Genomic DNA, 26,810 nt, shown 5'->3' with positions numbered 1-26,810 from the left:
TCCCTGGCTGGAGTGGGGGGAGGGAACACTGAGGAAGGGGAACCCTGTAGTGCAGGAGCAGGGAGGAAGCAGTTCCTGGGTGCATTGAGAAGGGAGTTTAAAAGGTGGGCACCATCTTAGTTCAGTGCAGAGAAGTCTGAGCAGAAGTGGCAGGGTGCAGGGGCTCTGCATGAGCTCTGCTCCGGAGGCGGGCCTAGTAACAGAGGCCCAGGCCTGGAAGAGGGAGAAGGAAGGAAGAGGAGCGGAGAAGGCTCCAGGAACGAGGAATGAAGGGATCCCAGGGGTGCGGACGGGCGAGTCGCCACCGCACGCCCGAATCCACCTGCGTGGAGGGGTCAGGCCAAAGGGGGAGACCGGTCCCCGAACTAGTGGAGGCAGGAAACGACCCTCAGCTAGAAACCAGAGGCTCTGACATTTTATGTGGCGCAGCCCCTCGCTACACCCGCTAGGAAGGCACCACATAGGGTCAGGGAAACTGGCGCCAAGTTTACCAAGAGGAGGCCCGAGGCAGCCGGACAGAAGTGTTGGTAAGAAAGGCCAGACAAAGGACACACAAAGGGGGTCCTGTGAAGTGCTCCAAAGTTATCTGGGAGTTGTCTGAGCCCCTCACCTGGTGAGCACAGTACGACGTGGGCAGCCGTTACCTGCAGACGTGGTCTGGATACTAAGAACTGTGAGTAAAGGCCCTGGACTGCATCACTGACTCCGTGTCGTAACTGCTGCTGCCCTGCACCATCATCCCCATCCTCCGCATACACTGCCCTGAGGCTATACTCCTCCCGTGGGGAGTTATGCTACGCTCTGCTGCACCCACAACACCAGCCTCAGCGGTCTGCCCTGTAGCGGCGGTTCACTCTGACCGCAATCCACGGGTGGCGTAGTCGGACATTTAAACATCAAAACCACATAAATAGTTCCGCCACTGGTTTGACCGCCCTGAGCCACGGAACCGGGTCGCCGCCACGAAGACTACAACCACCAGCATCCACCAAAAAGGGTCCGGCTCCGGGTGTCCCAAGGCCCAGGGGGTGCGTCAGAACATTTTCATCACCTTTCACAATCACCAATGGGACAAGGCAGTGATGTCCTCTGTCCCCTCTCTTATACATCCTAGTGACGGAGCACCTGCTCTCATCAATTCGCCATAACCCCAATATTAGGTGGATTGAGGTGGGAGGCACCGAGTACAAGTGCTCTCTATTTGCTGATGATGTCCTAGTATATAACACTCAATCACATATATCCATCCATGCTGTTATGGCTGAAATAGATCACTTTGTTACATGGTAAAATTTTAAAATCAATGCAGCGAAGTCTGAGGCCCTCGATGTCTCCCTCCCCAAATCCATATAGGATTCCATCCAGTCCAACTTTCCCTTTGCCTGGCCCTCACAGGGTATCAAATACTTAGGAATTCCTATTCATAGAGACCTCTCCCATCTATGTTATCTTAATTTTGGGCCCTTTATTGAACAACTCCAAACAGACCACGGTTGGCAAGTTAGAACTGTAAGATTCACTACGTGAACCACTGGTGTTTTGTGGAAAAGCACATGTACACTGTGTTCCAAATTATTATGCAAAAAGTGTTTAGGAGTGATAAGGGAAGAATTTGTTTGTTTGTCAGTTAAACTCATTGATGGTGATGTGTGTCAGGGCTCTTTATATCACTGTAAGCAATTGCAGACACCTGTGCTAATTAGTTTGGCAGGTGTGTCCAATGAAAGGCAAGACTACTTAAGAAGGCTCTCTCACATTATTAAGCAGCCTACATTTTCTGCCAAAATGGGAAAGAAAAAGGATGTGTCGGCTGCTGAGAAGCAACAAATTGTGGAGTGTTTAGGTCAAGGCATGACTACAATCAACATTGTGCGATGATCAGGATGAAGTGTCTTGGCAATCAAGAAGTATGTAGCTGATTCACAGTACACACGTGTGCGTGCTGATAAGGGCAAATTGAGGACTCTTTCCTACAGGCAATTACGTCAGGTTGAAAGAGCAGCGGCAAAAAAGCCTTGTCATAGCAGCAGACAAGTTTTTGAAGCTGCTTGTGCCTCCAACGTCCCCCGAACAACAAGATGCAGGGTCCTTCAGAGGTTTGCAGCTGTGCATGCGCCATCCTGTCGACCTCCTCTATCCACTTCACACAAGCAGAAACGGCTCCAGTGGGCCAAACATTACATGAAGACTGATTTCAAAACTGTTTTGTTCACGGATGAGTGCCGTGCAGCGCTCGATGGTCCAGATGGATGGAGTGGAGGATGGCTGGTTGATGGACACCCCACGCAAACACGGCTACAGCGCCAACAAGGAGGAGGTGGAGTAATGTTTTGGGCTGGAATCATGGGGAGAGAGATTGTCGGCCCCTTTAGGATCCCTGAAGGCGCTAAAGATGAACTCCATAATGTATGTGGATTTTCTCAAACAGCACTTCCTGCCATGGTTCAAGAAGAAGAACCGTGTATTTCACAGCAAGATCATTTTTCTGCATGATAATGCACCATCTCATGCTGCACATAAAACATCTGCATCTCTGGCTGATATGGGCATAAAAGGGGACAAACTTATGGTGTGACCCCCATGCTCCCCTGACCTCTACCCCATTCAGAACCTTTGGAGCATCATTAAAAGGAGTGTCTATGATGGCGGGAGGCAGTTCACATCTAAGCAACAGCTCTGGGAGGGTATTCTGTCCTCATGCAAAACAATTGAAGCATAAACTATCCAAAACCTGACAAATTCAATGGACGAGAGAGTTCAGAAGCTCCTTTCGAACAAGGGGTCCTATGTGAAAATGTAACATCACCTAGAATAAAGTTTTGAGTTGAAAACTGTTTGATTTCAGTTTCTAACAACCTGCTAATGCTTATAATTTCAAAAATGACAATTTTTTTGGTCTTTATTAAAATGAAAAGGTTGATCGAAAAGTTTGGGGGATCTAAGAGTGTGGCAACCCAGTAGTCATGATTACTTCGAATTCTGACAATCTGAGGGTCATGCTGCAGGTAGTGCAGCAAGAAGGCACTTATGTGCCTTGCGCATCTTGGAGCCCCAAAATTATTTTCCGGGCTAGATGCAGCTAAAAATTATTTTTAATTTTAAATCTGGTGAAGCTTTAGTATAGATGGCCTAATAGGATCAGTGCTGCACACTGCTACAAAGCCCAAATTATTTTCCAGTCAAGATACAGATAAACATGATTAGTAATTTGAAAGCTTAAAACGGTTGGTAGGGTGATTTTAACCAATCATCAAGCTTTTACTCTCCCCAGGATGACACAGGGGTAGAAAAGTCGTTTCGGATCCATGATTTGTTCATCTTTATGAACGTGAGTCTGTCTACATTATCAGTGGAGAGCCGCGTGCGCTTATCTGTCAGCACACCACCAGCAGCGCTGAACACACGTTCAGACAGAACGCTGGCTGCGGGGCATGACAAGATCTCCAAGGCGTAAGTGGCTAGCTCCGGCCATTTATCCAGATTGGAAGCCCAAAAAGAGCAAGGGTCCAGTGACACAGTCGTGGCTTCAATGTTTACTTGGAGATACTCCTGTACCATCGTCTCTAGGCGTTGACTATGTGTCAGACTTCTTGTCTCCTGTGGCCTTGCAAAGGATGGGCTAAAAAAGTGGTGAAATGATTCCGCAAAATTGATGTTACCAGCAGATACTGTGGTTCTGTTACGGTTTGAGTGCTGAACACTTGACGGTCCCACGGTTGGCAAGTTGGAACTGTGAGATTCACTACGTGCACCACTGGTATTTTGTGGAAAAGCACATGTAAGATTCTGCAACAGTCTCTGCTGATACTCCTGCATGCGTGCATCCCTTTCTATGGCAGGAATAATTTCTGCAAATTTACTTTTGTACCGGGGATCTAACAGTGTGGCAACCCAGTAGTCAGGATTATTTCTAATTCTCACAATTCGAGGGTCATGTTGCAGGTAGTGCAGCAAGAAGGCACTCATGTGTGTTGTGCATCCAGGAGCACCAAGTCCCTGTTGTGTTGGTGGCGAGGTAACAATCATGCTTCCTTCCTCTGTCCTCTCCCCCCAACCTCGCACAACAGAAATGTGATCAAGGTCTCCCTCATCTGATGAGTCTTCCATCAGTTCGTCCTCCACTTCTTCCTGGGCTCCTGCACCTTCCTCACTAGTTTGGCTGCTACCATGCGCCCTGGTAAAACCATCACCCCCACCCTCACATGCCTGCCGCCTTGGTGCTGCCGACCGTCTGGACCTTGCAGATGTTAGCCCTTCCGCATACAACTCCTCCTCCTCTACTTCCTCCACCTCCTCTTGTGCCACCACCTGACTCCGAATTCTGTTTAACATGTGCTCCAGCATGTAAATCACCGGAATAGTCATGCTGATAATGGCATCGTCAGCACTAAACATCTTCGTCGCCATTTCAAAACTGTGCAGAAGGGTGCATAGGTCCCTGATCTGAGACCACTCCTCCAGCGTGATTTGTCCCACCTCTGAATCTCGTTGGCCCAGGCTATATGTCAGAACGTATTGCACCAGGGCTTGTCGGTGCTGCCACAGTCGCTGCAACATGTGCAGAGTTGAATTCCACCGGGTAGGCACATCGCATTTTAGCCGGTGAAGTGGCAGGCCCAATGACTTCTGTAGAGATGTAAGTCGCTGAGCTGCGGGATGCGAACGGCGGAAGTGAGCACACAGCGACCGTGCCCTCTGCAGAAGGCCATCTAGTCTGGGATAGTGGGCTAAAAATTGCTGGACAACCAGGTTCAACACGTGAGCCATACAAGGCACGTGTGTGACATTGCCCCGGCGAAGGGCCGCACCCAGGTTTGCAGCATTGTCGCACACGGCCTTCCCTGGTTTCAGGTCCAGTGGAGACAACCATTCATGAAATTGGTTCTCCAGAGCTGACCACAACTCCTCAGCTGTGTGACTCACATTTCCCAGACATTTCAATGTAAAAACCGCCTGATGACGTTGAGCCCTACTGCCAGCATAGTAAGGAGGTGTGCAGGATCCCTTCTGCGCAGTTAGAAAGCTTGTGGCATGACCAGACAGGCTTTGGGTGCAGGTGGAAGACCGAGAGGAGGTTGAGGAGGCAGAAGCAGTGGAGGAACTTTGACATAAAGAGGATTGACGCACAACTCGTGGGGACGGCAAGACTTGGACAGCAGCCCCTTGTCCTGCTGTCACCATAGTTACCCAGTGCCCAGTCAGCGACATGTAACGCCCCTGTCCATGCCTACTCGTCCAAGTGTCTGTGGTGAAATGCACCCTGTCACACACAGAGTTTCTCAAAGAAGCGGTGATGTTATGTGCGACATGCTGGTGGAGCGCAGGCACACCTTTCTTTGAGAAGTAGTGCCGACTGGGCATCTGGTACTGGGGCACTGCGACGGACATAAGGTCTCGAAAATCCTCTGTGTCCACCAGGCGGAAAGGCAGCATTTCTGTAGCCAAGAGCTTGCAGATGGTGAAATTCAACCTCTTAGCTTTCTCATGGCTAGGAGGAAATGGTCTTTTACTTGTCCACATCTGAGGGACCGAGGGCTGGCTATTGTGCTTAGACGGGGTTGATAAGGGTGTCCCCGGCAAACTGCCGGTCTGTGAGGAAGATGCAGGCGGACATGTTAGGTTGCCTTGATCCAAAGGTGGTGCTATCGATGTCGGACAGCGCTCAACACCAGCTGGTGTTACCACCTCCAAAGAAAATGATGACCTGCCAATCACGCTGGCTGTTGCAGGTAAAGAGGTGGCAGGTCTGCGCCCCAAAACAGGTGTGACTGCTGTCCCCCCAGTCACAGAGGATGAAGAGGCCGCGGATGCACAAGATATGGCAGACGGTGGTGGCCCGGCCGGCTAGGCCGCATTGTAGCACACTGAGCTTCCCACTGCAACTTATGCTTCATGTCCATGTGCCGGTTCATGCATGAAGTACTCAAACTATGTATTTTTGGCCTCTACTTAGCTTTTGCTGACAAATGTTACAGATAACACGAGTTGGGTCATCTTTATCGATATGAAAAAATGCCCAGGCTATGCAAGGCTTAGCACCCATGCGACCTGAAGAGCCACCACGACTTGTGGTGAGAGGCAGAGTTGTGTTTGAGGATGCAGTTGTTGACGTGCTTCCAGTACTACGTCTCTGTCCAGGAAGGCGCAACCTGACCTCGTCGTCACTAGCATCTTCCTCCACCTCCTCTGCTGACCTCATCTCTTGGCTGACTGTGGGTTGACAGTAAGTGGGATCTCCGACCTCATCATCATCACCCTGTGCGTTATCACACCCGTCGTCCTCAGAGCCAACCTGTTCCTGCCCTGACAAAAAACTAAAGTTGTCGCTCCAATCAGGTATTTGAGTCTTATCATCGTCTTCCTCATTGTCTCCACCAACAGGAGTTACAGTTTGGGAATGAGGGTCTACATTATGGTCAGAACCTTCTGCGTCTGGTCCTGGATCCGACTCATAAAGATTCTGGGCATCAGTGCAGATCATTTCCTCGTCTGGATTCACAGAAGCGCTGGAGTCGACCTCTGATTCCCAGGCTATAGTATGAGTAAACAGCTCTGCAGACTCAACCATCTGTTCTACCTCATACTCAGACGGGCAGCTGGAGATTTGGGAGCTGTGAGGAAGCAAGTGCGATTTGGGTGACACCTTTGAGGACTGGAGTATTTGTGATGTTGAAGTTGATGTGGAGGAGAGCCCACTTAAAGGAGCACTTGATATCCGTTGAAGCACCTGCTGTTTTTGTGCCTCATCTGGAATTTGTAGCGATTGGCGTGGCCGTAAGAAAGGGATCTTATCATATTGTCCGCTAAAAGAAGTAGACATTTTAGTTTGGCTGGAAGATGGTCTTTCTTCTGCAGATGTTACTGTTGCTTTAACACCTACCCCACGGACACAACCTTTTTTCCCCTTCCCAACACGCCTATTCCCCTTTCCACCAGCAGCAGGCCTTTTTCCACTCATTTTGGTGGTTAACTAATTCACAACTCTGGAGTTGTTTGCACAAAAAAACAATGGATGGTAACCGAGCAGAGCTGAGTGGCCAAACTGTGGTATTAGGCCAAAACTATTGGCTGGGTTAGATGCAGAAAAAAATTATTTTGAATTTGCAACCTGATGGAGGTCAGTATAGATGGACTAATACAACAAGTCCCACACACAGCTAGAAGCCCAAATATTTTTTCAGAGGTACTGTAGATGCAGATAAAAATTAGTTTTAATTTGCAACCTGATGGAGGTCAGTATAGATGGACTAATAGAGAAAGTCCGACACACTACTAGAAGGCCAAATATTTTTTCAGAGCTAGATGCAGAAAAAAATTATATTCAGTTTGCAACCTGATGGAGGTCAGTATAGATGGATTAATAGAACAAGACCCACACACAGCTAGAAGCCCAATATTTTTTCAGAGGTAGATGCAGAAAAAAATATATTCAGTTTGCAACCTGATGAAGGTCAGTATAGATGGACTAATACAACAAGTCCCACACACAGCTAGAAGCCCAATATTTTTTCAGAGGTAGATGCAGAAAAAAATATATTCAGTTTGCAACCTGATGGAGGTCAGTATAGATGGACTAATACAACAAGTCCCACACACAGCTAGAAGCCCAAATATTTTTTCAGAGGTACTGTAGATGCAGATAAAAATTAGTTTTAATTTGCAACCTGATGGAGGTCAGTATAGATGGACTAATAGAGAAAGTCCGACACACTACTAGAAGGCCAAATATTTTTTCAGAGCTAGATGCAGAAAAAAATTATATTCAGTTTGCAACCTGATGGAGGTCAGTATAGATGGATTAATAGAACAAGACCCACACACAGCTAGAAGCCCAATATTTTTTCAGAGGTAGATGCAGAAAAAAATATATTCAGTTTGCAACCTGATGGAGGTCAGTATAGATGGACTAATACAACAAGTCCCACACACAGCTAGAAGCCCAATATTTTTTCAGAGGTAGATGCAGAAAAAAATATATTCAGTTTGCAACCTGATGGAGGTCAGTATAGATGGACTAATACAACAAGTCCCACACACAGCTAGAAGCCCAATATTTTTTCAGAGGTAGATGCAGAAAAAAATATATTCAGTTTGCAACCTGATGGAGGTCAGTATAGATGGACTAATACAACAAGTCCCACACACAGCTAGAAGCCCAAATATTTTTTCAGAGGTACTGTAGATGCAGATAAAAATTAGTTTTAATTTGCAACCTGATGGAGGTCAGTATAGATGGACTAATAGAGAAAGTCCGACACACTACTAGAAGGCCAAATATTTTTTCAGAGCTAGATGCAGAAAAAAATTATATTCAGTTTGCAACCTGATGGAGGTCAGTATAGATGGATTAATAGAACAAGACCCACACACAGCTAGAAGCCCAATATTTTTTCAGAGGTAGATGCAGGAAAAAAATATATTCAGTTTGCAACCTGATGGAGGTCAGTATAGATGGACTAATACAACAAGACCCACACACAGCTAGAAGCCCAATATTTTTTCAGAGCTAGTTGCAGAAAAAAATTAGATTCAGTTTGCAACCTGATGGAGGTCAGTATAGATGGATTAATAGAACAAGACCCACACACAGCTAGAAGGCCAAATATTTTTTCAGAGCTAGATGCAGAAAAAAATTATATTCAGTTTGCAACCTGATGGAGGTCAGTATAGATGGATGATGGATTAATAGAACAAGACCCACACACACATAGAAGCCCAATATTTTTTCAGAGGTAGATGCAGGAAAAAAATATATTCAGTTTGCAACCTGATGGAGGTCAGTATAGATGGACTAATACAAGTCCCACACACAGGTAGAAGCCCAAATATTTTTTCAGAGGTACTGTAGATGCAGATAAAAATTTGTTTTAATTTGCAACCTGATGGAGGTCAGTATAGATGGACTAATAGAATGATGCTATGCCCAAAAGATTTTACTTCACTAGGTGCAGTAAAAAAATTGGTATTCTATACACAGGTGGTATATCTTGCAACACAGATAGGCTACTCCACTGACTAACACACTCTGCAATAGGCCAAAAAGGAAAAGCTTTGCTAGATTCAGCCAAATGCTGTGAAAAAAACTTGCACAGCACTGGCACAGACCTGCCTGGCAAAAACTGATAGGAACTGATGTAACCTAGCCCTGAAAAGGACTGCAATTACAATTAGTCTTTACTCCCACAACCTATCTATTTAAGAGCACAGACCTCCCTGATAAAAGTCGTAGGAAATGCTGTAACCTAGTCCTTAAAAGGACTGCATTCACAACTATTCCCTACTCCCAAGCTATCTGTATATTTGTGCGAAAATTGGCTTGAAATTAACAAGGTATAGCGCACACAGCAACAGCGGTGCCGTCTAACACGCAGCTGCAGCAGTGAGAAAATGGTGGCGACGGGGAAAATGGCTTGGTGTTATAGGGCAAGGACATGTGACATACACTGCCAATGACACATGCCCTTGCTTGTGTGAAAAAAAGCACTTCGCTCCGTGTGTGCGCTGCTGATAGGCTGACAGATTGCACCTCCCCACTGCAAATGCGGGAAAGAGAAAAAAAAATGGAGATCTTCATTGTTCCTGCAGAGATCCATCCCCTGCCCCTCCCCCCACCCCGCTGTACACTCAAACTGCGTATTACCATTAATTTTCATCATTACTGAGAAAAAATCCAGTTATGATTTTGGTGCACAAACAGTTATCGAACATAACCTCGAACAGCCGAATTTTTCTCAAATTGTTCGTGTTCGCCGAACGGCTCGAACACCGCCCAAAACAGCTCGAATTTCAGATTGGCGAACAGTTCGAGTAGAACAACGCTCATCTCTAGTCCTCAGAGCCAACCTGTTCCTGCCCTGACAAAAAACTAAAGTTGTCGCTCCAATCAGGTATTTGAGTCTTATCATCGTCTTCCTCATTGTCTCCACCAACAGGAGTTACAGTTTGGGAATGAGGGTCTACATTATGGTCAGAACCTTCTGCGCCTGGTCCTGGATCTGACTCATAAAGATTCTGGGCATCAGTGCAGATCATTTCCTCGTCTGGATTCACAGAAGCTCTGGAACAGACCTCTGATTCCCAGGCTATAGTATGAGTAAACAGCTCTGCAGACTCAACCATCTGTTCTACCCCACACTCAGACGGGCAGCTGGAGACTTGGGAGCTGTGAGGAAGCAAGTGCGATTGGGGTGACACCTCTGAGGACTGGAGTATTTGTGATGTTGAAGTTGAGGTGGAGGAGAGCCAACTTAAAGGAGCACTTGATATCCGTTGAAGCACCTGCTGTTTTTGTGCCTCATCTGGAATTTGTAGCGATTGGCGTGGCCGTAAGAAAGGGATCTTAGCACATTGTCCGCTAAAAGAAGTAGACATTTTAGTTTTTCTGGAAGACGGTCTTTCTTCTGCAGATGTTACTGTTGCTTTAACACCTACCCCACGGACACAACCATTTTTACCCTTCCCAACACACCTATTCCCCTTTCCACCAGCAGCAGGCCTTTTTCCACTCATTTTGGTGGTTAACTAATTCACAACTCTGGAGTTGTTTGCACAAAAAAACAATGGATGGGAACCGAGCAGAGCTGAGTGGCCAAACTGTGGTATTAGGCCAAAAGTATTGGCTGGGTTAGAAGCAGAAAAAAAATATATTCAATTTGCAACCTGATGGAGGTCAGTATAGATGGACTAATAGAACAAGTCCCACACACTGCTAGAAGCTGAAATATTTTTTCATAGCTAGATGCAGAAAAAAATGATATTGAATTTGCAACCTGATGGAGGTCAGTATAGATCGACTAATAGAACAAGTACCACACACTGCTAGAAGCTGAAATATTTTTTCAGAGCTAGATGCAGAAAAAAATTATATTGAATTTGCAACCTGATGGAGGTTAGTATAGATGGACTAATAGACCAAGTCCCACACACTGCTAGAAGCCTAAATATTTTTTCAGAGCTCGATGTAGAAAAATATTATATTGAATTTGCAACCTGGTGGAGGTTAGTATAGATGGACTAATAGAACGATGCTATACCCAAAAGGTTTTACTGCACTAGGTGCACTAAAAAAATTGTATTCTATACACAGGTGGTGTAGCTTGCAACACAGATAGGCTACTCCACTGACTAACACACTCTGCAATAGGCCAAAAAGGATTTGCTTTGCTAGATTTAGCCAAATGCTGTGAAAATAACTTGCACAGCACTGGCACAGACCTGCCTGATAAAAGTGATAGGACCTGATGTAACCTAGCCCTGAAAAGTACTGCAATTACAATTAGTCTTTACTCCCAACCTATCTGTTTAAGAGCACAGACCTGCCTGATAAAAGTCGTATGAAATGATGTAACTTGCTCCTTAAAAGGACTGCAATCAAAACTCTTCCCTACTCCCAAGCTATCTGTTGATTTGTGCGAAAATTGTCTTGAAATGAACAAAGTATAGCGCACACAGCAACAGCGGTGCCGTCTAACACACAGCTGCAGCAGTGAGAAAATGGTGGCGACGGGGAAAATGGCTGGGTCTTATAGGGCAAGGACATGTGACATACACTGCCAATGACACGTGCCTTTGCTTGTGTGAAAAAAAGCAGTTCGCTCCGTGTGTGTGCTGCTGATAGGCTGACAGACTGCACCTCCCCACTGTAAATGCGGGAAAGAGAAAAAAAAATGAAGATCTTCATTATTCCTGCAGAGATCCATCCCCTGCCCCTCCCCCCGCCCCGCTGTACACTCAAACTGCGTATTAACATTAATTTTCAGCATTACTGAGAAAAAATCCAGTTATGATTTTGGTGCACGAACAGTTATCGAACATAACCTCGAACAGCCGAATTTTTTTCAAATCGTTCGTGTTCGCCGAACTGCTCGAACACCGCCCAAAACAGCTCGAATTTGAGATTGGTGAACAGTTCGAGTCAAACACTGCTCATCTCTAGTTACGGTGGATTGAAAAACATGTGGTGTGCTCGGTGAAACAAACACAGCAGGTGTGTCCGCTTCCGTTACAGCTGACGGGCTGTCACTCAGCCTGACTGGAGCTGGTAAACAAGTGGAGATTCTGTGGTCAGAGACCTGAGAGACAGCACTTGGCATGGTAACAGAGGAGGAGGAAGAAGCAGCAGATATGGTTGATGGGGTGGCCGATGGTTGGTGAGGGCCGCTGGTCCGCATTTTATTGCATTGAGATTGCCAGAGTAACGCATTATGAGAATGCATTTGATGGTTCATTAATCTAGTAGTCAAATTATTGCAATTTTTCCTTCTACTGAGTAATATTTTGTAGAGTTGGCAGATAATGTGAGTTGGCTCATCCTTTGTGGTGTCAAAAAAGGTCCAGACTAGGCAACCCTTGCCACCCCGGCGAGCTGCAGACCCGTGACCGCTGCTGGCCACAACCACAGTTGTGGCTAAGGATGCCGTGCTTGTCGTGATTGCATCACTCAGTGTCTGTGCGGGAAGCTGCAACATAACCTCCTCATCTTCCTCCTCCTCCTCTACTGAGCATCTCAGCTATGTGCCTTTAGGTTCACATCAAGTGAGATCTACAACCTTGTCATCACCTTCTCTGTTCTCCCATTTCTTGCCCTGAGTGTCACCCTATACCTCTTCCTACCCTGACAGCACAGTACAGTCTGCATGAGCCTCAGGTATCTGAGTCTCATAAGAATCAACTTCACCCCTGGGGGTTAACATCTGGTGATGAGGGTCAGGATTCTGCTCGGACCTTACTTCGTCCTGCCCTGAATCCAACAGTAAACAATTTTGGGCATTGGTGCAGATGCTTTCCTTCTCTTGACTCTGTGAATCTTTGGAGAAGACCTCTGATGCCCATGGCATAGAATGGGTGAACAGCTGTGCAGACTCGCCATCTGTGGTACCCCACAGTCAGTTGGGCAGTTGGAGAGTTGTGATGTGGAGGGAAACAAAGGTGATTGGGGTGTCAACTCTGAGGACTGTACTGTGTGTGATACTGAGGTGGAGGAAGAGGAGAGGCCACTTGCTGCAGCACTTGCCATCCACTGGAGCTCCTGCTCTTTCTTGCCCTCATCTACCAGGAGTACTGCTGTGCGGCTGCCAAAGAAAGGGAGTGGAGTAGCCCGTCCAGTAACAGAAGTTGTCAGTTGTCTTTGGATAGGACAAGACGGTGTGGAAGCACTAGATGCAGTAGAGCCAAAGTATGGACAGCACATACACAGCCACCTTAGCTGCAAGATTGCAGTAGCACACAGCAACAACAGTGTAGAAATTAATAGCACACATAGCTTAGATGCAGGAGGGCTTCTTCCTCTATTCTGCACCCATCGATTTAATGTTAAAGACCCTGGAGAGATCTATTTCTGATCTATGTCGCATAAGTCCTTGCACCCTTAATATTTGGCCACATGTCTGCATCATGACTTTACAATAAATAAACTGTTTGTATCGTTGTGCGGTGATTTAGTCTCCTAACTAATCACGGGTTCCAAACCCCTCTTTACCAGCATCTCCACAAACCCATTGCGCGTAGGACAAGTTCCTCTACCAACAGAGTTGTGTAGGCAATCAACAGAGTTGAAGGTGCAGACATCATCAGGAATAGCAGAGATAAGTTACTTATCAGGTACCTTGATTTGTTAAGAGTTGAAAGTAAGTACAGTAGTGGGATTAGCAGGGCTAAGCTACTAGTAAAAGCTGGGTGCAGGATAGCTTTTGGGAGCAGCTGAGAAAATAATCAGACTCCTGGCTGATGCAGAGACAAGTGGGAAATGACACTTGACTCCCGGAAAGCTCATAGTAGCAGAGTGCACATCTACCGGAGTACTGATCCAGCCTTAGTGACATCGGACCTACATGCCGGGCTACTGTAGTACCTGGTGCGGACTAACACAGAGCGAGCTGGCCATAGGGGAAAGAAGCAGAATACGGCACTGCACCTAGGACAGGTGAGCAGCAATATTGATGCTATACTGGTTCATTTAATATGTCTGATGGAACAGAAAAGGTAACCATATTGAGAACAATATAAGTGGAAATAAATCATACAAATCATATAAGAAACTCTGTAACATATCTTATCAAAGGAATATACTTTTTTCCAATTATGAGCCACATATTTTCCTCCTATTTTCCTAAGAGTATGATCTCACATAGAGCTGGATTCACATCTACACTGCTAGGTACTGCTGTATAATGTCCTCCACGTTGCTGTTGCTTAATGAACCCAAAGATAAATTCAAAGCTACCCTGATCAGTTTTCCTATAAAATGACTTCCATGTTCTTGCCATTGCTTTCTAGTAAGTGCGTTATCTAATCCAGAGATGGATTCTCAGCTACACAGCTCAGTATTGCTGTATAATATCCTCCATGCTTCTGAGCATGTGCTACATAGTGACAGAATAGCAAGAATCCCTCATGTGTGGGAGTAGGATACATGAGAGACATTATAGCATCTGGTCTGTTCCTACTAGCTCAGCGACATCTGAAAATTTGGTATAGAGCCTGGGAAACTGCAGGACACCTGCGATTTAATGACCAGAGGTAGTGTTATTCCTTATTCACACATGACAGCTTGTTCTGAACAGTCACCTAAAGCAGAAGACATTGTTTAAGGATTTTGTAATTTTCCACCCCCACAGTTTTGGGCAGAGCTGGCCTGCAGCGTAACCTCAATTTCTTGCATCACTATTTAATGAGTTGAATCAAGGATACAGGACAAAGGTTGCTGCAATCTAATTGGAAGAACTTCAGCGTTACACAAGTACAAGAGTAAATAAACATATACAGTATATATATATACAGGGAGAGGCGGCTTTATAACTCCACTCATCCTGGAGAGCCCCACAAGCTGCTGGTGAGTATTACATCTATAATTTCTACCTAGTCTTCTGTCCATGCTACAATTCAAATAATCTCTCCTCGTGCTGACTTCTTGTATTTTATCTAAACAAGCAAAGCTTAAGTGTAAAGTATGGGAGCGATAAAGGACAGTGGCCTGAGGCTCTTGGAGATTCTGCGATAATCTTACCAATGCTCATACCCAATTATTGGCCCCTGTAAACATGTCTGCGATCACTTGACAAACAAACATTATGATCAGACGTTTTATGCCGACATAAGAATAGCTATTATTGGCAGAACATCGCACTCCTCTACTTTCTTCCTTTCTTTTCCAACCTAGTATCATTATTTTGTATTACTACTTCTCTTTTCTTTATTCTTCTTTGTGTCTGATTCTTCTCCTAATCCTGAATTTCCTCTTCTCTTTATATCCTTCTCCTTGTTTTTCTTTTTTCTCATTTATTCTCCTCTTACTTTTCATCTACTTTGTGTTTCCTTCTGCTCTTAATTCTTTTCCTTCTTTACTTATTTAAATTTTTCCTTTTTTCTTGCCCTCCTTTATGTTCATTTTCTCTATTGCATATTTCCTTGTTCCTCTTTTTTCAGGCTCATTTTTCTCCTTTATTTACTTTTATTTGTCCTTTTCATTTCCTGCTTCTTATTCTTCTCCTCATTGCTCTTCCCATATTCATTTTTTGACTTATCTTTTTGTCTTATCTTCCTCCATGGTTTCATTCTTTCCTTTCTCCACCTCCTTTTCTATTTTTTTCATCTTCAACTCTTCTTTTCCTTTCTTCTTCCAACTGTTCTTTTTTTAATTTCCATTTCTTCCTCTTTTTTTCCTTCTAATTTTTCATTTTCATCTCTTCTTATATTCCTGCTTATTGTCCTTCTTCATCTCTTTTCCTTTCTCCTTCTCCATTTCATCTTCCCTTTTCCCCCTTGTTCTATTTTTTACTTTCCTCTTCTCTTTGTGTTTTCCTTCTTCTTATTTTCTTTTCTTTTTCCATTTTGTCTTTCATCTTCCATATTCAGTTTCTTCTCCTCATTATTCTTCTTTGCTCCCTGATCTTTTCCTATTTTACTTATATTACATCCATCTACTTTTCTTCTACTTCTCATTGCTTTTATTCTTCCTTACCTTCCTTTCTTCTCCTCCTATTGTTTTTCTCTACCTTTATCTTGCATTCCCCAATTCTCCTTCTTCTTGACTTTCTCTCCTATTCCTATTTTCTTTTCTATTAATCCTCCTGCTTATTGTCTTTCATCGTAATCTCTTTCTCCTTTTCTTCCATTTTCTTCTTTCTAATCTTCTCTCTACTTTGAGAAGTTGCTGTTGTCTTTCCTCTCTGCTGTTGAGTCTTTTGCCTTCTCTTTGTATTGTTTCTTCTTGGACCTTACCTCACTTTTGTTCTCTGTGTTTTAGTGAGCTGATCTTCTTCCAGATATTTTCTCCTTGGTATTTCTTATCCACACTGGTATTTTTTAATATATTCTTTATTATTTTGTAAGTAAAAAATGAACAGAGAAGTGAACAATCACATTGATACAAAATGCTTCATGTGTACAAGCAGAAAACAAGAAAACAATTATAAAATGTAACAATATAATATGGTGCTAATCCACTCAATCATTAAAGCTTAAAGGAGTTGTCTTTTAATACTTTTCTCTTTCTCGTAAAGGCTCACACATGTGGAAATGAATAAACATACTAATAGTCACCCTCCCCAGGTCCAGGAATGCCTTTCCATCTCGCTCTGGTCTTTTTTATTTATTCTCTGCAGTTGTAATGTCAAGACTATCAGGCACATGACGGCAGCAGCCAATCAAGTTGCTAAACCCAGTGATTGGCTACTGTGGTCACATGCACTAGAGTCATTACAGCAAAGTTACAGTCAGTAAATAAAAATGGAGCCAAAAGACAGCACTGGACCTGGGTAGGATGAGTATTAGGATGCTTATAATTTTTACGTGCAAACTTCTAGAAGAAAAAATAATTATTCCCAGACAATCCTTTTAAATAACGAGTACAGGTCATCATGGCTCCCAAGTGAAGCCGGTGCTGTCAATCAATGAAGTGGGAGGAGGAGCCTAGGGACCAGACTGACAGAGGGATGGTGCTCCAGACCGTCCACTGTGCACTGAGAACCTAATTTGCATATTAATTCAAACTATTTTCTGTGGACAAATGGGGAAAAAATGAAATTCTGTCAATTTTTTTTAGGTCATTTGTATTTAAAACATTTAGCGTGCAGTAAGAAAAAGGTCTTTATATTTAAAGAGGACGCGTCACCAGGTCAGAAGGAAGCAGGTTCTTATCCAGTATAATTCCCGCTGCTTCTCTGAATATTACACTTTTTATTTTTTCTAAAATCCGACATGTTTCCAAAGATATGTGTTTTTTTATTTAGTGCTAATTTTTATGGTCTTTATCAAGAGTGCGGTGCTCACAGGGAAATTATGCAGAGCAGCTCAAGACACGCCCCCAGAAAAAAATCTTATGAGTCACGCCCACTTGGTAAAAAACATAGAAATCAGCATTAAATAAAAAGCCACATCACTGGAGTCATACGGCGGATTTTAATGACTGGAAAAACGGCATACTCAGAGGAGCAGTGAGGATAAAAGAACAAAAACTGACGGATTTTTACCTGGTGAAAAAAAATTGGTAAAAAAAATTCAAAACTTAGTAAAAAAAAAATTAAATAAATGTGTCTGTATCTCCTTTCTCTCAGACGCATAACTTTTTTTATTTTTACATCTATGGACACGTGTGGGCTTGGTTTTTGTCTGACAAGTACACTTTTTTTGGCGTACATACCATGATTGTTAGAACTCTCCTGTTAGGTTTTTTCTATTTTGCTGGTCACATGACCGTTTTTGCCTATTTAATCCTGCTCCGCCCTTCAGGCCTTGCTGGACTTCATTGTAATTTCTACTCTTAAGCTAGCCAGGTGCTTTGTTACCTTTCTCAATCAGTTTAGCTAGGTCTTTTGACCTCTATGTTCTATGTTTTTTGTTTGTCTTTTTACTGCTACAATTTCTGCTAGGAGGTGTCCATCTTTCTCCCAGTCCCTAGTTCTTGTAGGGATCCCTCCCTCACATCTATATGTCTTCGTTCAGACTAGCTGAGGACTTTAGCGCGTCTGAACACAGGATCAGGTTCCCCGTTACATCGTAGGGATCCAGCTTAGTTCTATTGTAGGGACAGATCTCCTGTCTTTCCTTAGTGCTTGTAGCAGATCATAACAGTAAGTCCAGCCCAAAAAAATTCTCTAAGGAAGGACCTCCAGTTTCCATCATGGTGTCAGTTCAGGATTTGGCTCAATGCCTGCAGGGACTCTCTCTGGAGGTGGCCGAGCTCCAACAACACGTGAGTAGCTGTTCTGGAGCGCATTTTGTGGAGCCAAAGGTACTATTGCCTGATTTATTTTTTGGTGAACAACAAGATTTTTTTTCCTTTAAAAATGCTTGTTTATTGTATTTTCGTTTGAGACCCAGATCCTCTGTTGATGAATCACAGCGCATAGGGTTCATAATGTCACTTTTGAGCAAAGAACCTCCGGGATGGGCCTTTTCTCTCCAACCTAGTGTTCCATGCCTTAGATCAGTGGATAGTTTTTTTTCTGCTTTGGGGTTGTTGTATGATGATCCTGATCGTGTCTCATCAGCTGAGACGGTATTGAGACATTTGAGGCAGGGATCAGGTAATGTGGAAAATTATTGTACTCACTTCCGTCGGTGGTCTGCTCAGGTGGGGTGGAATGATTCAGCTCTGAAAAGTTTGTTTCTTGCTGGGCTAGGTGAAAGGGTTAAGGATCTGCTGATTGCTTATCCTACACCTGGAAACTTGTAGGAGGCAATGCAATTAGCTATACGGGTGGACAGGAGACTGTGTGAAAAGGTTAATGAGAGTAAATCCTCTGCCATGTCAGCTTCGAGTCTTGAGAGGGTCTGTACTGACACTGGAGAGCCGATGGAGATTGGGGCGATGTCACCCCGCTCTCAGGAAAAAGACCGCAGGTTTTCTGAAGGTTTGTGCTTTTATTTCTTCAAGTCTGACCATTTCATTAAGAACTGTGTGCTTTGTATGAACAAAGAAAAAAAAAAGGTCAGTTACGCCCGTATAGCCTGTTTAAACACTAAGGGTGTATTTCTTTCTGCTACTTTCGCAGCTCAGGAAGAATTAATTGAATTTCGGGTATTTGTGGATTGTGGTTCAACTCTGAATGTGATTGATGGGGGATTCTTGGAAAAACTTAATTTAAAACCCAAACCTTTGTCATCCCCTATTGCCGTGGTTTCTGTCGATGGCTCTCCCTTGAAATGTGTTACTCACAAGGTTTATGAATTTCCCCTCACTATTAATGGTATTCACCAAGAAAATTTGGATTTGGTGGTATTAAATAATTTGCCTTCTCCAGTAGTTTTGGGGTTGCCCTGGTTAAAATTGCACAATCCTGTACTGGATTGGTCTGCCAATGAAATTAAGTCCTGGAGCCCTAAGTGTTATGACAAGTGTTGTAACGGGCGCATTGCTGCTGCGGATAAAGGGGAATTACCTGTACCTATTCAGGATTTTTGGAAAGTTTTTTCTGAGGAGGAGTCGCAAATTTTGCCTCCCCATAGACACTACGATTGTACCATTGAATTTGTCCCTGGAGCGACTCTTCCTAAAAGTCGTTTATTTAATCTGACTATTCCTGAGAGAAAGGCTTTGGAGGAATACATACAGACGAGCCCTCGCCGCCGGTCATATCAGACCCTCTAAGTCACCTGTGGCTGTTGGATTTTTTTTTTTGTCAAAAAAAAGGACGGCGGTTTACGTCCTTGTCTGGACTTTCGCGAGATTAATAAAATTACTGTACGCAATCCCTACCCACTGCCATTGATTCCTGATTTGTTTAACCAGTTAGTGGGGGCCAAGTGGTTCTCTAAAATTGATCTCCGCGGGGCATACAATTTGTTGCGCATGAAGGAGGGTGATGAATGGAAGACTGCTTTTAACACTCCTGTGGGTCATTTTGAGAATTTGGTTATGCCTTTTGGTCTTACCAATGCACCAGCATTTTTTCAGAATCTTACTAATGACATCCTTAGACCTTTGATCGGCAAAAATGTGGCTGTGTATTTGGATGACATTTTGATTTATTCGCCTAACCTGGAGTCTCATTGGCGGAGCGTACGTGAGGTATTGCAGTTATTGATTGACAATTCGCTTTTTGCTAAGCTGGAGAAATGTGAGTTCGCTGTACAGAGAATTAGTTTTTTGGGCTACATTATCTCCAGCGAGGGTTTTGAGATGGACTCGGTGAAAGTTCAAGCTGTGCAGGAATGGCCTAAGCCTATTGGTTTGAAATCGATACAGAGGTTTTTGGGTTTCGCCAATTATTACAGAAAATTCATTAAAAAATTTTCTATTATTGTTAAACCACTGACCGATCTCACCAGGAAATGTTCTAATACGGTTCAGTGGACTACTGAGGCCATTGAAGCTTTTGTGTTTCTAAAGAAGAGGTTCAGCTCTGCCCCCATCCTTATGCAGCCTGATGTGACTAAGCCGTTTTTGGTTGAGGTTGATGCTTCTTCTGTGGGGGTCGGTGCGGTGCTGTCTCAGGAAAACAAGGATGGAGTACATCCCTGTGCCTTTTTTTCAAAAAATTTTTCTGAGACTGAACTTAATTACGATATTGGTAATCGGGAATTACTGGCTATTAAACTCGCATTTGAACACTGGCGTCATCTCTTGGAAGGGGCTGATTTTCCCAATCAGGTTTTCACTGATCATAAAAATCTGATCTATCTTGATGCTGCCAAGCGCTTGAATGCCCGTCAGGCTAGATGGGCACTTTTTTTTCGCGTTTTAATTTTTACGTTACTTACATCCCAGGTACCAAGAATGTTAAAGCTGATGCTTTGTCTCGCAGCTTTTCTCCCATGGTCGGTGCTGAGGAGGAGGAGAGCATTTTACAAGAAGGTGTTGTGATTGCAGCATTGGACTTCGTTTTGGAAGATGAGATTCTTAAAGCACAGGAGAATGCCCCATCTAACACTCCCCATGGGAGGTTGTTTGTGCCTAGGACCTTTAGGAGAGATTTGTTTGTTGAGTGTCATGAGTCTCGGTTGGCAGGTCATCCAGGAATTTCTGAGACCAAGAGACTTGTGGGTCGCAGTTTTTGGTGGCCTGGATGGCAGAAGGAGTTCATTAAGTGGGTGCGTCAATGTACAGTGTGTGCTAGATCTAAGTCTTCACATACTCCTGCTGCGGGGTTGCTTTGCCCTCTGGAGTTTCCTAGTGCACCTTGGACACATCTGGCTATGGACTTTATTACTGACCTTCCCCCCTCTGAGGGTTTCACGGTCATCTGGGTAGCCGTGGACCGTTTTAGCAAGATGTGTTACTTGGTTCCTTTCATCAAACTGCCCTTCGCTAAGACACTCGCTAAGGCCTTTGTCAAGGAGATTGTCAGACTCCATGGTGTTCCTACTGACATTGTTTCTGATAGGGGACCTCAGTTCGTGGCTTTTTTTTGGCGTGCCTTTTGTGACAGGTTGGGAGTTAATTTGTCATTTTCATCTGGATATCATCCTGAGTCTAATGGCCAGACAGAAAGAAAGAACCAGGATGTTGAGCAGTTCTTGCATTGTTTTGTGGCAGACAATCAAGAGGGGTGGTCTGAGTTTCTGCCGCTTGCTGAATTTGCTCTTAACAACCATACATCCTCTTCTGCTGGGTGTTCGCCTTTTTTTGTTGTTCTGGGAGACATCCGTCTTTTGGGTCATTCTCCAAATTGGTATCGGCTGTGCCTGAGGAGGAGAGTTTTTCCGGTGATTTGGAAAGAGTTTGGACGGATGTGCGTGGTAATCTTCAGGAGGCTAACAAAAAATCTAAGAGGTACTTTGACAGGAAACGTCAAGAGATTTTGTTTACGGTTGGTGACATGGTTTGGTTTCCTCTAAGAATCTGCGGTTGAGGATTCCTTCTAAAAAATTGGGTCCCAAGTTTGTAGGGCCCTTTAAGGTGCTTCAGGTAGTTAACCAATCTACTGTTAGGTTGGAGGTTCCTACCTCCTGGAAGATTAATCCCGGGTTTCATGTTTCTCTATTGAAAAAAGCTTATGCATCAGATAGAGACGCCACTGCCACTGTTCCTCCAGTGGTGGAGGACGGGGAATATGAAATTTCCTGCATCCTTAATTCGAGACGGTATAGAGGGAGTTTGCAGTATCTCGTCGCTTGGAAGGGTTTCGGTCCCGAGGATAACTCATGGGTGAGGGCAGATGATGTTTCTGCTTCCAGACTTGTCAGAGCGTTTCACAAGAGGTTTCCTGATAAGCCTGGGCCTAGGGGATCCAGAGTATCCTCATAGAAGAGGGGGTACTGTTAGAACTCTCCTGTTAGGTTTTTTCTATTATGCTGGTCACATGACCGTTTTTGCCTATTTAATCATGCTCCGCCCTTCTAGCCTTGCTGGACTTCATTGTAATTTCTACTCTTAAGCTAGCCAGGTGCTTAATTACCTTTCTCAGTCAGTTTAGCTAGGTCTTTTGACCTCTATGTTCTATGTTGTTTGTTTGTCTTTTTACTGCTACAATTTCTTCTAGGAGGTGTCCATCTTTCTCCCAGTCCCTAGTTCTTGTAGGGATCCCTCCCTCACATCTATAGGTCTTTGTTCAGACTAGCTGAGGACTTTAGCGGGTCTGATCGCAAGATCAGGTTCCCCGTTACATCGTAGGGATCTAGCTTAGTTCTATTGTAGGGACAGATCTCCTGTCTTTCCTTAGTGCTTGTAGCAGATCATAACAATGATTTCATTGCTTTTTACTGCATTATTTTGGGCAGCCATAAAGACCATAATACAGCAGGAGCTTTGTTCACCAAGCTATACAAAAAGTCCTGAATATAATTAATGGAAAATATAGGGGTTCACATACTTATAATGAATTAATAATATGTCTGTTTCAGAGAAAAATGAAGCTTTTCGTCTTCCTGTGCTTCAGCCAAGCTCTGCTTTGTGCACTTGTGTGTGGTCACCATGGAGGACCACATGATGATGACCATGACCACCATGACCAACCCCACCACAAAAATGAATCAGAAGCTTTGCTACCAATATCCACAGCAAACCTCAAGCTTTCCTTCAAGCTCTTCTACCATCTGGCTGCCCTTCACCCCCATGAAAACTTTTTCTACTCCCCGATGAGTATCTCAATAGCATTTTCTTTACTCTCACTTGGTGCCAAGTCCAAGACCCTCAGTCAGATCCATGAAGGATTAGGTTTCAACACATCCTCGATCTCAGAGGAAATGATCCACAAAGGCTTCCAGAATCTTTTAAAAATCATCAAAGAACAAAAAGATGGATTTAAGCTAGACATCGCCAATGCGCTCTTCATTGATAACAAGCTGAATCTTCTAGAAAAGTTCATAGATGACGCCAAGAAATTTTACCGATCGGAAGCCATTGCCACCGACTTCCACAAAGTACAAGAGGCCGTAGAACAAATCAATAGTTACGTGGAGAAGAAAACCAATGGGAATATTAAAGATCTCTTAGACAATCTTGATCCGCTGACGACTCTGGTTATCATCAACACAATATCCTTCAAGGGTAAGGAGCAAAACTATTATCAATTGATTTTAGGAAGTGAATATATCAAATATAGCTGCTATGGGGGTCAAGAGAGATGGAAGCCCCTGTTTCCTCTAAAAACCATGGCAGGACTCATATGTAGCACAAAGTACAGAAGAGAACGTAGCATGTTTTTATTTTCTACTGGACTCTTCCTCATTAAAGGGGTTTTAGTAATTTATGGGGGTTGAATTTACTTCATCTTCATCAGCTAAATAAAAGAGGCCAAGTTGCTCCGTTGAGTGTTGCGTTCCCTTTTTTGTTTACCAGTCATGGTCCTGGATATTTGGTAGTGACCATTCCTGGTGCCTGAGATCAGTCCCAATCAAGTGATTGAGCCGTTGGATCGAGCACAGTCACTACTAAATGTCCAGGACCGTGCCTGGTAAACAATGACTCGGGCATGGAACTTGCTGGAGTGCCACAATCTCAAAGAGGAGCTGGGAGTGAGACCCTTGGTGATCAGACTTAATGACCTATTATAAAGGAAAAGTATCAATTTTCTAGAATCTGAAATTCCCCAATAAAGAAATGTAAGGACAGAGTTACTTATATGTAAAGAAAAGCAACAGGTTTCACGTCACCATGAAACAAAAAGAGAAAGAATGAAAACTTTGGAAGATCAAAAATTTTAAAAACTGCAAAAATATAACAAATACTAAATAAGTAATATAAGTGAAATACTGGTGGGATTTCTTGTAGGATCCTGGGTAGAAGCATTCAATGTAGATCATACCAGAGAAGAGGACTTCCATGTGGATAAGAACACAGTAGTGAAGGTGCCGATGATGACCAGACAAGGAGAATATAACATTGGTTATATTTCTGAGGCTGAATGCACAGTGGTCGAGGTCCCCTACAAAGGAAACATCACGGCAGTATTTATGTTACCAGATAAAGGGAAACTGCATGATGCTGGAAAAGCTTTTCAGAATCTGACAGAAGAGGCATGGAACAACGCAATGAAATCAAGGTAACAAAGGACGAAAGACTATAGGATTTCATTGTACACATTCACTATGTACAGAACTGACCACATATTATACTCCAGAGCTGCACTCACTATTCTGCTGGTGCAGTCACTGTGTACATACATTTTATTACTGATCCTGAGTTATATCTGGTATTATACTCCAGAGCTGCACTCACTATTCTACTAATGCTGTCACTGTGTACATACATTACATTACTGGTCCTGAGTTACATCCTGTATTATACTCCAGAGCTGCACTCACTATTCTGCTGGTGCAGTCACTGTGTACATACATTACATTACTGATCCTGAGTTACATCCTGTATTATACTCCAGAGCTGCACTCACTAGTCTGCTGGTGCAGTCACTGTGTACATACATTACTGATCCTGTACTGATCCTGAGTTACATCTTGTATTATACTCCAGAGCTGAACTCACTATTTTGCTGGTGCAGTCACTGTGTACATACATTAGTGGTCCTGTACTGATCCTGAGTTACATCCTGTATTATACTCCAGAGCTGCACTCACTATTCTGCTGGTGCAGTCACTGTGTAGATACATTACATTACTGATCCTGAGTTACATCCTGTATTATACTCCAGAGCTGCACTCACTATTCTGCTGGTGCAGTCACTGTGTACATACATTACATTACTGATCCTGAGTTACATCCTGTATTATCCTCCAGAGCTGCGCTCACTATTCTGCTGGTGCAGTCACTGTGTACATACATTACATTACTGATCCTGAGTGACATCCTGTATTATACTCCAGAGCTGCACTCACTATTCTGCTGGTGCAGTCACTGTGTACATACATTACATTACTGATCCTGAGTTACATCCTGTATTATCCTCCAGAGCTGCGCTCACTATTCTGCTGGTGCAGTCACTGTGTACATACATTACATTACTGATCCTGAGTGACATCCTGTATTATACTCCAGAGCTGCACTCACTATTCTGCTGGTGCATTCACGGTGGTCATACATTACTGATCCTGAGTTACATCTTATATTATACCTCAGAGCTGCACTCACACTTCTGCTATCTACAAGCTTTGCCTGGTATTGCTATTCATCCTGGTGAAGGTTAGTTGCTCGGTATGGTTTTTGCAGATGAAAATTAGCTTGTTATTACTGTAATGGCACAATTAAGATCTTATGATTGCAGTGTGAACATGGACTTTTTAGAGAGACATTTCTATGACATAATGAGACTTTTATCCTTTTGCACAGAGAGATTATTCTATCAATTCCAAAATTTTCCATTTCTGGTGAACTTGATCTTGTGAAGGAACTAGAACACTTGGGTATCACAGATGTATTTTCTGACCACGCCGACCTGTCCGGGATTACGGAAGACTCCAGGTTAAAAGTGTCAAAGGTAAAATTAATTTGGGTTTGAGCAATGAATCATTTTTCAGGGACTGAATCTCCTTAATGAGACCAACTGGAAGCACATTGGCAATGCTCCATGGGGAAAATTATGCAAATTAGTTCACCCCTATCAACATAATTTGTCAAAAAATACATTTTTATTATAATAGGTTATCCAAAGATTTAAGCATCGTTTCTGCTACAGCTGAAGGAGGGGTCAGTTGCATCCTCTGATCATTGCAGCTAATTCTTGGGGGGTCTTGCGGGAGGGAATGTTCTTAATTTACCCACCCCCTTAAAGACTCAAGACGAGTGCAAATGATCTATGTTTTATGACTTTTTTACTCTCAATCTCTATAGGCTGTGCATAAAGCTGTGCTAAAAGTGGATGAGGAGGGAACAGAAGCCTCTGCCGCCACGGCCGTTGGAATAACAAAGTTCAGTCTCCCACAACACATCAAAATAAACCGCCCGTTCTTCATCTCCATCTTCAGGAAAGATATTTCTGTGGAAGTTTTCAGCGGAAGAATAATAAACCCAACGAGATAGAATGAGACCCGACGCATTCCTCACACAATAAAGTGCTTCATCTATTCTTTGTGTCTGTGCCGTCCTTGCTTCAGTCTTGTATTATCAGGGTGACACGTCTAGACAGCTGCACTGATAACGTGATGCACATCGCTCCATGACTGCTGCCGCCAATATCACTGTCCTTAGCGGTCACTAATACATGTGAGTCCAATGATTGGCTGCAGTGGTCACATGGATGCTCAGTAGGTGACCGCTGCAGGAAGTATGTAGACACCAGGGGAGCGGCACCGGCCAGCGGAGTAGTCATTAGGGAAAGTACAGGATTTTTTTGTGGGACTTCACCTATTCCTTGTTAGCAGGGACAGTTTTAGACAAAGTGGGGCCCTAGGCAAAAGTTTAAAGTGGGGCCCCAAATGCTCACATATTGCACCATCACACAGAAACATTTCGGTTGAATAAAAAGATCTACAGGATG

The 26,810-nt window shown here is 43.7% G+C and overlaps 1 protein-coding gene across 2 annotated transcripts in view; it reads left to right on the top strand.

Moving 5' to 3' along the window:
* Positions 1-26,397, top strand: part of LOC141153489 (alpha-1-antitrypsin-like) — a 390,164-nt gene extending 363,767 nt beyond the window's left edge. The window contains exons 1-5 of one of the 2 annotated variants that reach the window (XM_073638324.1): positions 14,671-14,830; positions 22,783-23,428; positions 24,152-24,422; positions 25,664-25,811; positions 26,165-26,397. In XM_073638324.1, coding sequence (XP_073494425.1) covers positions 22,789-23,428; positions 24,152-24,422; positions 25,664-25,811; positions 26,165-26,353 — 1,248 coding nt within the window. In that variant the 5' untranslated portion in view covers positions 14,671-14,830; positions 22,783-22,788 and the 3' untranslated portion in view covers positions 26,354-26,397. Of the gene's footprint in view, positions 1-14,670; positions 14,831-22,782; positions 23,429-24,151; positions 24,423-25,663; positions 25,812-26,164 lie in introns of those variants that run through there. The other variant, XM_073638325.1, reaches the window with a different exon arrangement.
* Positions 26,398-26,810: the final 413 nt, after the last annotated feature.

Source organism: Phyllobates terribilis, unplaced genomic scaffold (genome assembly GCF_046119375.1).
Source record: "Phyllobates terribilis strain yellow unplaced genomic scaffold, ASM4611937v1 Scaffold_7__3_contigs__length_470593459, whole genome shotgun sequence".
In the NCBI taxonomy this organism is placed as follows: domain Eukaryota; kingdom Metazoa; phylum Chordata; class Amphibia; order Anura; family Dendrobatidae; genus Phyllobates; species Phyllobates terribilis.
This window is presented reverse-complemented; position numbering and strand designations above follow the sequence as displayed.